This window comes from Myotis nattereri, assembly GCF_964212035.1.
Source record: "Myotis nattereri genome assembly, chromosome: X".
NCBI classification, from domain to species: Eukaryota; Metazoa; Chordata; class Mammalia; order Chiroptera; family Vespertilionidae; genus Myotis; species Myotis nattereri.
In genome coordinates, this window is record NC_138078.1 from 2,802,777 (window position 1) to 2,814,787 (window position 12,011).

The following is a 12,011-nucleotide window of genomic DNA, read 5'->3' on the forward strand; positions in this document are numbered from 1 at the left end:
TTTTATTTTTTAACAAATTATTTAATTTATTTTAAAAATATATTTTATTAAAGGAAGGGAGAGGGAGAGAGAGACAGAAACATCAGTGATGAGAGAGAATCATTGACCGGCTGCCTCCTGCACACCCCACACTGGGGATTGAGCCCGGGACCCTTCAGTGTGCAGGCCAACGCTCTATCCACTGAGCCAAACCAGCTAGGATGGCTGCTCATTGTGATTCGTTCTTCCTCTAGACAAGCAGATGCCCAGTGTCCGGAAGACGGTCCAGGAGCACATCGGGGCCTGCAGCACCCGGCCCAGGGGTCTGAGCCATCCCGCGCCCCGGAAGCCCCAGAGGTGCCCCAGGAGGGCCGCGGCAGGGCGGGGACCCTCCCCCGTGATTACAGATACTCCGAGGACCACGCACCTGCCGTCCCAGTGTCGCCGCCAGGCCCAGGGTCACAGGCGCAGAGCGGCCTCTCGGCCCCGCACGCCGGGGGGCAGGACCCTCGGCCTGTGAGTGCCGCGCTCGCCAAGAGACCTGCCCCGCAGAGGCCGCCACCGCCCAGGCGGGAGCCCAGGCCTTTCAGGGGACCAGCCAGTGCCACCCCCGCGGGCACCCCTGCGGGCAATCACCTGGCTGTGCCCAGCAGGCCCCTTCCCCCGCCGCCATCTCCCGCACGCAGCCCCTGTGCCTTGGCGGAGAAGCCCAGCGGTGCCCAGCCCGCAGACGGCCCCAAGGCCCCCGGGGAGCAGGACAGGCAGCGTGTAGATGAGCACCCAGCCTGTCCGAAGCGAGAAGCCCTGCTGCCTTCCAAGTTCCGGCCCCTGCAGACATCCGCCATGGAGACCTCGCGCTCCCCTTCTCCTCAGTTCGCCCCCCAGAAGCTGACGGACAAGCCCCCCCTGCTCATCCAGGACGACAGCTCAACAAGGTAGGGCCCTGGGAAGGTGGCCTCTGCATTCTTCCCCTTTCACAGGCTCCCTTCCGCCTGTGGGAGGTTTTTCGTGCACCCTCCCTGCCCGGTGCGCAGGGCCCTCCCTGCCCAATGCCTGCCCTCCCTGCCCAATGCCTGCCCTCCCTGCCCAATGTGCGCCCTCCCTGCCCAATGCCTGCCCTCCCTGCCCAATGTGCGCCCTCCCTGCCCAATGCCTGCCCTCCCTGCCCAATGCCTGCCCTCCCTGCCCAATGTGCGCCCTCCCTGCCCAATGCCTGCCCTCCCTGCCCAATGTGCACCCTCCCTGCCCAGTGCCTGCCCTCCCTGCCCAATGCCTGCCCTCCCTGCCCAGTGCCTGCCCTCCCTGCCCAGTGCCTGCCCTCCCTGCTCAGTGTGCGCCCTCCCTGCCCAATGCCTGCCCTCCCTGCCAGTGTGCGCCCTCCCTGCTCAGTGTGCGCCCTCCCTGCCCAATGCCTGCCCTCCCTGCCTAGTGAGCGCCCTCCCTGCCCAATGCCTGCCCTCCCTGCCTAGTGAGCGCCCTCCCTGCCCAATGCCTGCCCTCCCTGCCTAGTGAGCGCCCTCCCTGCCCAGTGCCTGCCCTCCCTGCCCAATGCCTGCCCTCCCTGCTCAGTGTGCGCCCTCCCTGCCCAATGCCTGCCCTCCCTGCCCAGTGCCTGCCCTCCCTGCTCAGTGTGCGCCCTCCCTGCCCAATGCCTGCCCTCCCTGCCTAGTGAGCGCCCTCCCTGCCCAATGCCTGCCCTCCCTGCCTAGTGAGCGCCCTCCCTGCCCAATGCCTGCCCTCCCTGCCCAATGCCTGCCCTCCCTGCCCAATGCCTGCCCTCCCTGCCCAGTGCATACCCTCCCTGCCCAGTGCTTGCTCTCCCTGCCCGGTGCGCGCCCTCTCTGTGCGGTGTATGACCAGTGCCTTGCTCTGCCCCAGAAGTCGGACTTTCCCTTGGTCTGGAAATAGCACGGAGGGGCCCAGAGCTCCTGCGGTCCCTGGATTTCTAACTGGTTGGGGAGCTGCTGTGAAGGAGGGAGTAGAACACCCTCAGCCCCTTCCTCCAAGCCCCAAACCTTATATGTGCGATAGCCGCAGGCACCGAGGGACAAGGGCTGTGTTTATTTCTAAGCGCTTTCTGATTGTGATCATAACCCAGTGTAACCCTGACATGAGACCTTTGGTTGAAATTGGTGTTTTTCGTAATGTCCACTATGTCCGTACCCCTTTTTGTCTAGATCTTTTTGTTTTGTTTTATTTTTTGTGAATATTTTTTCCATTGATTTTTAGAGTGAAGGGGAGGGAGGGAGGAGGAGAAAGGGAGAGAAACATCAGTGTGAAAGAGACACATGGATTGGTTGCCTTCTGGGAGCATGTGTCCTGACCCGGCTGGGAATAAAACCTGCAACCCAGGTACATGCCCTTGACCGGGAATCGAACACAAAACCGTTGGTGCATGGGCTGGTGCTCTAACCAGGGCATGTGCCCTGACCGGGAATCGAACTGTGACCTCCTGGTTCATAGGTCGACGCTCAGCCACTGAGCCACGTCAGCCAGGGCAGCACAGCTAGCCTTTTAAAATCTACTCACGAAGGCAGCATTATGGGGACCATCTGCGAACCCCTAGATTAAACACATCTGCTCCTCGTGGTTTCCACTACACGGGAAGGAAATGCACAGCTGTTTCTTGTCAGCCTGCACACCACACCCTATGAGCGGGAGAGATCCCTCCTGTGCTCCCAGCCCCAGGGACAGGGTGCGACAGCAGGTGATGTGGGGCGCGCAGCACCCCGTACGTACTCCATAGAGCAGGGGTCGGCAAACTTTTTGACTCGAGGGCCACAATGGGTTCTTAAACTGGACCGGAGGGCCGGAACAAAAGCATGGATGGAGTGTTTGTGTGAACTAATATAAATTCAAAGTAAACATCATTACATAAAAGGGTACGGTCTTTTTTTTTTTTTTTAGTTTTATTCATTTCAAACGGGCCGGATCCGGCCCGCAGGCCGTAGTTTGCCCACGGCTGCCATAGAGTCAGCTCTGTTAGGCTCACGTTGCAGATCTGACGTTAAGCCACCGAGTTAGTTGAAGATGGTGCCCATCAAGATCGTGCACTCGGAGAGCCGGCCCGAGGTTGTGACTTGGGCTGGATTTTCCCTTCCTTCCTGGGCACCAGGCAGTGGCGCTCTGTCTCCGATAGGTCCTGTGAAAAGACTTGGAGCACGTTGGTCCTGGTGGCCCCTCTCGCAGGGTCCCTCGGGGCGTGGTCCTGTGAGGCGCAGCCCAGGGCACCAGCCAGCATTTGGGGTGTCCTGGACTCAGCCCCGTTCTGTTGTCCAGGCTCTTTCTTTCGATTTTCTGTCTCTTTCCTGTAGGGATTCCAGGTGCTGTCCAGCTTCTTGTACCAAGAAACTGTTTTTTAAAAGGAAAAGTGTGGCCCTAGCCGGTTTGGCTCAGTGGATAGAGCATCGGCCTGTGGACTGAAGGGTCCCGGGTTCGATTCCAGTCAAGGGCAGGTACCTTAGTTGCAGGCTCCTCCCTGGCCCAGGCCCTGGTCGGGGTCATGCAGGAGGCAACCAATGGATGTGTGTCTCTCACATCGATGTTTCTCTCTGTCTTTTCCTCTCTCTTCCGCTCTCTCTAAAAACCAATGGAAAAATATCCTCGGGTGAGGATTCAAAAACAAAACAAAAGCAAAGTGTGTGCTTAGTGACTCAGTCCAGATAACAGGGGAGCAGTGCGCCCGTTTGGTGCCAGGCCCTCAGCTCCCTGGTATGCCAGCCGCGCGAAGGGTGGCTTCAAGTGCTGGGTGGCGGCATGCAGGCGCCGAGTGGCACCAGCCGGCCCGGGCGCGCCTTGCCTTTCATCGCCCGGCTCTTCTGTTGGCAGAATCGAGCGGGTGATCGACAACACCACGGTGAAGATGGTGCCCATCAAGATCGTGCACTCGGAGAGCCAGCCCGAGAGGGAGAGCCGCCAGGGCCTGGCCCGCGCTGCCGAGCCGCCCGCGCTGCCCAGCGGGCTGGAGAGAGACCAGATCAAGACGCTGAGCACGTCGGAGCAGTCCTACTCCCGCTTCTGCCTGTACAGCCGCCCGGGCACCGAGCCCCAGCCCCGGGCCCAGCCTCCTGCCGCCCCCGACGGCCGGGCCTCCCCCCCTGCGCTCAGCTACGGGAAGGCCAGGGAGAGGACCGCCGAGGACCTGAAGTCGGAGGAGCTGGCACGGGAGATCGTGTGCAAGGACAGGTCCCTGGCGGACATCCTGGACCCCAGCGTGAAGGTCAGGACCACCATGGACCTGATGGAGGGCATCTTCCCCAAGGACCAGCAGCTCCTGGAGGAAGCGCAGCAGCGCCGGAAGCTGCTGCCCAAGGTCCCCTCTCCCAGGGCCGCGGAGGACAAGTGAGTGCCCGCTGTGCGTCTACGGGGTCTCGTGGGTTACAAAGGGCCAGGGGCGTCTGTGTATGTACATAAATTAATCCTCGCCTGAGGATAGTTTTTTCCAATTGATTTTTTAGAGAGAGAGGGAGGGAAAGAGACAGAAACAGAAACGTTAATGTGAGAGAGACACATCGATTGTTGCCTCCCGCATGCACCCCAACTGGGGTCGGGGATTGAACCTGCAACCAAAGCATGTGCCCTTGACCGGAATTGACCTGGGAACCCTTCAGTCTGAGGGCCGACTCTCCAACCACTGGGCCACACTGACTAGGGCCGCACACGGTTTTTGTTTGTTTTTTGATTATATTTTTATTGATTTCAGAGAGGAAGGGAGAGGGAGAGAGAGATAGAAATATCAGTGATGAGAGAGGCATCAATCGGCTGCCTCCTGCACGCTCCATACTAGGAATGGAGCCTGAAACCAAGGGCTGTGCCCTGCCCAGGAATCGAACCAGGGACCTTTGGATGCATGGGTTGACGCTCCACCACTGAGCCACACCAGCCAGGCTCCACGATCATCCTTTCGCAACAGTAGGCTGCAGTGCCGGGGCAGGGCATCACATGATTTATTGATTCACTTTAGAGAGAGGAAGGGGGAGAGGGGGACATGGATCCGTTGTTCTGCTTATTTATACATTCATTAGTGGACTCTTGTCCGTGCCCTGACTGGGGATGGACCCCGCACTCTTGGTGTTTGGGGACGATGCTCTAACCAGCTGAGCACCTGGCCAGGGTGAGGTTGCCTCTCCTAGAAGTGGCACTCACGTCGTCCTCATACACCTCCGACACTGCCGGGGGAAACTGCCTGCACTCTTCTGTCCCGGGCAGAGACTTTTATTTTTATTATTATTTTTTTATCCCCCGAGGATATTTTTCCATTGATTTTTAGGGCGAATGGAAGAGAGAGGGAAAGACAGAGAGAAACATCGATGTGAGAGAGACACATTGATGGGTTGCCTCCTGCACACGCCCTGACCAGGGCCCCGGGCCGGGGAGGAGCCTTCAACCAAGTACATGACCTTGACTGCAATTAAACCCAGGACCCTTTGGTCCCAGGACCCTCTATCCACTGAGCCACACTGGCTAGAGCCCGGGTGGAGACTTTAGACATCCTTACTTATTGCAGCCTCTTCCCCCCACCCCCGCTTTTTAGAAACCCTGCCCCTTAACCTTGATGAATATCCATCTGGCAAGGTATCTTCAGTCCTGACCTTGCCTTGTCCTTCTTTTGCTGCCTGTCTCCCTGGCTAGTGTCCTTCCGAGGGCGCCATCATTTGTCGCAGCCCCGGTTGCCGGGTGACTGTGGGTTGGTGCCCATGATCGCAGATAATTGAGGTTCTGGCGTTTTTACAGGAGAGAGGAGCCCAGCGTGCCTTCAGCCATGTCCCTGGCCACCAATTCCGCGTACTACAGCACATCGGCCCCCAAGGCGGAGCTGCTGATTAAGATGAAGGACCTGCAGGAGCAGCAGGAGCCCGAGGAGGACTCGGGGAGTGACCTGGACCACGACCTATCTGTGAAGAAGGTAGGACAGCCTGGGTTCCCCATGGCGGTGCGCGCAGAGGCAGGCGGGGGCACACCCGTCTGCATCCCCCAGGAGCCCTGCACCACGTGTGGGGCATTTGTGCTTGGCTTCTGTGCAGGGCAGTGGCGTTTGGGGCAGTCGTATTAAGCCCTGTGGTTAAACGTCCTGTTCTAAGATGGGGCCTTTCCACCAGGATCTTTGCCACCTTTTTGTAATGAGATCCACTGTCAAACTAGCTAAGAGGGCACCATTCTCTTTCTTTTCTTTTTTAATATGTTTTTATTGTCTTTAGAGAGGAAAGAAGAGGAATAGAGAGATAGAAACACTGATCGGCTGCCTCCTGCACGCCCCCTACTGGGGATCAAGCCCGATACCCGGGCGTGTGCCCTGACCAGGAATTGAATTGTGACCTCTGGGTTCATGGGTCCATGCTCAACCACTGAGCCACACCAGCCAGGCTTATTTAAGTTCAACTGATATGTCCCTTTTATCCTGGTGAAAATCCAGGGAAATAATGGTGTACCCTTCAGAGAACCCCATGTCCTCTCTAAATATCAAGTTCGCATGTCTGCAAGCAGATGGTCCCAACTCCAGCAGTGGGCTGGGCAGTGCTTGCGCAAGCAAACAGTATCATTGGATCAACTCCAAGGCTCCCTCGCCTGGCACTTGGGGGTGTGGCCGTGGACAGAGCGAATAGAGCACCTTCTGTGGGAGCTCATGTTCTCTGAGGCCAAGTGCAAAGGCAGCCAGCACATAGACAAAGACACGCGCGGCCCAGCCTGGCCCACCACCTGCGTATCAGTAAAGTGGCATGAAACAACCCCATCCCTTCCTGTGCATGTGGGCTGGTGGCTCTCGCACGACAGCAGCAGAGCTGCGCCCTGGAAACAGTAGCCACGTGGCCAGTAAAGTCTGAAATATTTACCATCTGGCCCTTTGCAGAACAAGTTTGCCAACTCTTTTTATTGTTATTATTATTATTATTATTACTAGTAGTAGTAGTAGTAGTAGTAGTAGTATTTTTTTGTTAATCCTCATACGAGGATATTTTTTTATTGATTTTTTTTATTGGTTTTTAGAGAGAGTAGAAGAGAGGGTGAGAGAGAGGGGGGAGAGAAACATCGATGTGAGAGAGACACATCAATTGGTTGCCTCCTGTACCCGCCCCAACCGAGTCTAGAGAATGAACCTGAAACCCAGGTATGTGCCCTTGACTGGGAATCAAATCTGTGATGCGCAGGCCAATACCCTAACCATTGAGCACACCGGCCAGGGCTGCTCTATTATTTGATGATGCAAAATGAACTTGCGCCTGGTGGGGCTGACTTCCGTGTGCGGAGGCCCCGCGGTGCCCCTGCAGCAGCGGGCGGCCCAGGTGGCGCACCCCTGACCCTGTCTGCGTGCCGCCCTGTGCCCCGCAGCAGGAGCTCATCGACAGCATCGGCCGCAAGCTGCAGGTGCTGCGGGGCGCGCGGGAGAGCCTGCTGGAGGACATCCAGGCCAACAGCGCCCTTGGGGACGAGGTGGAGGCCATCGTCAAGGACGTGTGCAAGCCGAACGAGTTTGACAAGTTCCGCATGTTCATCGGGGACCTGGACAAGGTGGTGAACCTCCTGCTGTCCCTGTCGGGGCGCCTGGCCCGCGTGGAAAACGCCCTCAACAACTTGGACGACAGCGCTTCTCCTGGCGATCGGGTATGTAGGACGCATGTGACCTGGAAATCTGGGGGCTGGGGGAGGACCCGCGGGGAGGTGCTCCTTGGGGAGTTGAGTGAATACCTCAAAAGCTCACACAGCGCCTGTCCACCTCGTGCTGCAAGATGCTATTGAGTGCGGGAGGCGCTCTCCTCGTGTAATGGAGGGATGGCGTGGCCCTCCTGGGGACCAGGCTGCACCGTGCCCAGCATCCTGAGGCCCCTTAGAGAGGTGCGGAGCGGGGGGCGGCCGTTACCCCTCGGCTGTGCATGGCTGAGGCAGCTCCCCATCCTCATTCTTTTTTTTTTTTTTAATCTTTTAAAACCCTCACCTGGGGATATTTTTCCATTGATTTTTAGGGAGAGTGGGAGAGAGAGGGAAAGACAGAGAGAAACATTGATGTGAGAGAAACACATGGATTGGTTGCCTCCTGGATGAGCCCTGACCAGGGCCCGGGCCGGGGAGGAGCCTGCAACTGAGGTACATGCCCTTGACTGGAATTGAACCCGGACTCTTTGGTCTGCAGGCCGACGCTCTATCCAGTGAGCCACACCGGCTAGGGCTCTCCTCCCCTCATCCGGCGCCGCTCCATGACCAGGTCTCAGCGTAGCTGGTGGTGGGTGAGAACCTCGTGTCAGGCCTGGGGAAGCCCAAGCTTTCAGAGGCAGACACGCTAATGCGGTAAAAGGCGAGGCGCCAGGTTGTAGAAGGCGCCTTCATGTTTCCAGGTAGAAAATGAACACGCGAACAGAGGCGGGGATCCTGCCCCCATCTCAGCAGCTTTGAGCCCGACTGCTTTGAGCCTGAACCAAATGTATAGAATCGGTTACGATTCGCTTCCCTTTCGGTTTGGAACCCACTGGCTTTGCCTTGCCTCTTTCCACCCGAGTGCACGGTGGCTTTGTTTGGCAAGCGCCTGGGGCTGGTGGCCCAGCGAGGTGGGCGAGGTGCGCGGGCCCGCGGTGGGCGCTTCCCCAAGCCGCACGCTAGGAGCAGGCTGTTTGCAGCTGCGCCGAAGCTCAGTTCCTCATCTCCGAGCTCTTCTGTGCGTCGGCATTTTTGCAAAGTGCAGCCTCACCCCGCACGCCCCACACTGGGGCTCGAGCCTGCAACCCGGGCATGTGCCCTGACCGGGAATCGAACCCTGACCTCCTGGTTCATGGGGTCAACGCTCAACCACTAAGCCATGCTGGCTTGGGCCTTGGCACCTTTTGAGCATCCCAGCATTCTGTCGCTTTCAGTCCCTTGGTCACGCTGGGGTCACCTTGGCTGCCTCTGTTAGCAGTCCAGGCCCATGCGCGGCACTGGAGGTGCGAGATGCCCTCGCACCGACGGGGGTGGGGTGTGCCACAGCCACGAGTGCTTGCGCCCACACTCTCAGGACTCAGTGCTGTCCTATCAGGGCTGTATCGCTTCCGCCCTGATCCTCACTGGCTTCTCTCTCTCTCTGTCTCTCTCTCTCTCTTTCTCTCTCTTTCTCCTCCCCTGCCCCCCCCAACCTCTCCACAGCAATCACTGCTCGAGAAGCAGCGGGTCCTCGTTCAGCAACACGAGGACGCCAAGGAGCTCAAGGAGAACCTGGACCGCCGGGAGCGCGTGGTGTTCGACATCCTGGCCAGCTACCTGAGCGACGAGAGCCTGGCCGACTACGAGTACTTCGTCAAGATGAAGTCGGCCCTCATCATCGAGCAGCGGGAGCTGGAGGACAAGATCCACCTGGGCGAGGAGCAGCTCAAGTGCCTGGTGGACAGCCTGCAGCCCGAGAGGAGCAAATGAGCAGCCTCCTGGGGGCGGAGCCGGCCTGCGCCCCGCCCCGGGCAGCGGGCCCCAGCCTGGATGGATGTCCCGTAGTGAGAACCCTCTCGTAGTGACGTGGCTGTTAGAAAAGCGATAACTCGTGTTTGTCTGGGGTGATGCATTGGGCGTGGATGCTGAGCAGAGCGGCGCCCCGTGGGGTGTTGTCCTTTACAAGGAGCCCCACGGGGCACGGGCCCTGCTGGCTGGCGAGCTTCTGCCACGGAGACCACAGGCTCTGTCCCGTGCTGCACGCGAGGGCCCCTTGGCGGCGGTCGCTCTGGCTTCCTGTGTCTTCCGCTGCCAAACCAGCCGCTTGGGCAGAGCTCAGCGAGTGCCCACAGTGCACAGGAGGGGCCACCTGGCGCACATTTTCTCCTTTGATCCACGCGGGGCGTGGCCTGCCACGTTTTATGCGTGTCCATCCCATGCTGTTAGCGTTCACTGTCTCATATAATGTGCTCTCTGACCCAGCACAAGCCTGTGATGATGAAGACGGTGATAATTTATTAACATAGTAGTTTCCAAGTGGTTAGAAACCAACTGTGAAATGCATAGCCTGTGTGTTGGGTCGCTCATTCTAAAAGCGCCACTCGAGTCGTGTGCATGCCTTCAAACCCACGCACCAAGCGGACAGCTTCAGTCCGTCCCACCCGGCGGCGCGGGTCAGGCGTGTTCCGCAACATGAAATACCTGGTAAAGGGTGTGTGCGGTAGTCCTGTGCTTGCTAGGTGTTTCCCGAGACCAGTGGATCGTTCCTAAATTACTCTCTCCCCAGAGCATTTGTGTCGTGCCCATATGGTCATTAATGGTAATTGGCCGCTTTTCTCTTTTTGCCTCTTTCAACCTGTCAGTATGCCCTGAAGGCCCATTCCGTTTCCTAAGAGCCCGCCTCCGGACTTCCGGGGGTCCCTCTGCAACTTTGCCACAGAGTGAACGGATCCCGGGCCCTTTTTATTGGTTGACATTGCAAGATTCTGAAGAGTCTATTCACTTAAAAAACAAACACTGTCATGGTGTCAATTTGCAGTTGACAAGTCAGGCTGGGAGAAATGGTCTGCAAATCACATATGTGACAAAGGAATCATCTCCAGAATATATAAAGAATTCTGTACAACTCAACCGCAAGAAAACCAACAGCCCAGCTGAAACAGGGGCAAAAGATTTCACCAAAGAGGACATATGCGTGGCAAGTGAGCGTAGGAGAAAGATGGTCAACCGCCAATGGCTGGGTGGTAACTTATTTTTACCTAAATCACTGTGGAGCCGGTATGTTTCTTCTCAGATGCTCAGCTGATGCAGCGCGTGCTTAATGGTGGGGAACCCCTTGGATGAGTTCATGTCAGGGTAGCATGGACACTTGTTGGATGGAGGGGTTATTTGAATCCCGTTTCCCCTTATTCCCTATACAAGAAGTTTTCCAGCGGGTGGGGAGACCTCTCTGTCAGCAGTGACTGCCACCTAACCAAACCACACACCCACCAGTGTCTTAGGACCACGGTCCACGCTTCCTGAGCCGGAGGCGGCGAGCCAGGCTCCCGGGCCGCGGTGGAGGGTCCGCATGGGCCAGCTTCAGGCGCGCAGGCGTCACTGCTCCTTTTGGCCACTTTCAGGCGTGTTCACTGCTGTTAGTTAAGCTGTGACGTGGGAATCTTAGCACTTGCGGTGAAAAGTGGCCACGTCGGAGAAGGTCCGGCTGGCTGCTCGTGGGCCCCCGTGGTCCTCCCTCGGGGGGACCACGGCCATTCCGTGTGTTTGCTTTTTAATTTAGACAAAGCTTTTACCTGTGATGCTTGCCCCTCCGATACAGTGTTGTGGCCGTTGTGATGCTATGTATGTAAATGTGAATCTAGAAAGTGTTGTGTCTGTGCCTTTTGATGTCTTTGAGGACTTCCTTCTCCGTGGGAATATGTAGTGCAATTCCCTTTTAGCGAAGCCCCTGTGCCCACACCGTCCTGTCCAGTCCCCGCCTGCCTCTTCAGTGTCTGCTTGGCGGGACCCAAAGATCCAGGAGTCCGTGTACATACCTTTGTATATAGTGACATCAGTGCAGATAATAACAATCTGGTGCTAACGTCTGCCTCTGCGCGGGTGGTGGCTGTTCCGGACGCTCTGGGAAGCTCAGCCGTGGAATCCCCTGAATCGCGCGACTTTAGCCAGGCTATTGCCTGCAGTTCACTGTGGAAATGTGTGCGGATTCATGCTCAAAGCTGACCACTTACCTCTCAACAGATCATCCTGCCTGACTTTGATGAAATAAAATAGTGTCTTTGAGTGCATGGAGCCTGTCTTTGATTTACCTATTTTATCACAACTTTTGTTTTCATTCTTTGTGAATCCTCTCCCGGGGATATTTTTTCCATTGATTTGTGGAGAGATGGGAAGGCGGGGAGGGAGAGAGAGAAACATTGATGTAAGAGAAACACATCGATTGGTTGCACTGACTAACAGGGACCGGGAATTGAGCCTGCAACCCAGGTATGTGCCCTGGATGGGGAATCGAACTCATGACCCTTCTGTGCTCAGGCCTATGCTGTAACTACTGAGGAACTGGTCACGTGCCCTAACCGGGAATCAAACCTCAACTTTCTGGCTCCTAGGTCCACGCTCAACCACTGAGCCACATTTTTTTGAAACCT

The 12,011-nt window shown here is 57.2% G+C and overlaps 1 protein-coding gene across 3 annotated transcripts in view; it reads left to right on the top strand.

Moving 5' to 3' along the window:
* The window catches only part of SHROOM2 (shroom family member 2), a gene marked incomplete at its 5' end in the record, with an annotated part of 94,188 nt that extends 82,534 nt beyond the window's left edge, over window positions 1-11,654 (top strand). For 2 of the 3 annotated variants that reach the window (XM_081080914.1, XM_081080915.1), the window contains 5 exons: window positions 234-914; window positions 3,808-4,320; window positions 5,713-5,884; window positions 7,306-7,578; window positions 9,088-11,654. In XM_081080914.1, the coding sequence (XP_080937040.1) occupies window positions 234-914; window positions 3,808-4,320; window positions 5,713-5,884; window positions 7,306-7,578; window positions 9,088-9,354 (1,906 nt within the window). In that variant the 3' untranslated portion in view covers window positions 9,355-11,654. Of the gene's footprint in view, window positions 1-233; window positions 915-3,807; window positions 4,321-5,712; window positions 5,885-7,305; window positions 7,579-9,087 lie in introns of those variants that run through there. The other variant, XM_081080916.1, reaches the window with a different exon arrangement.
* Between the last annotated feature and the right edge of the window lie 357 nt (window positions 11,655-12,011).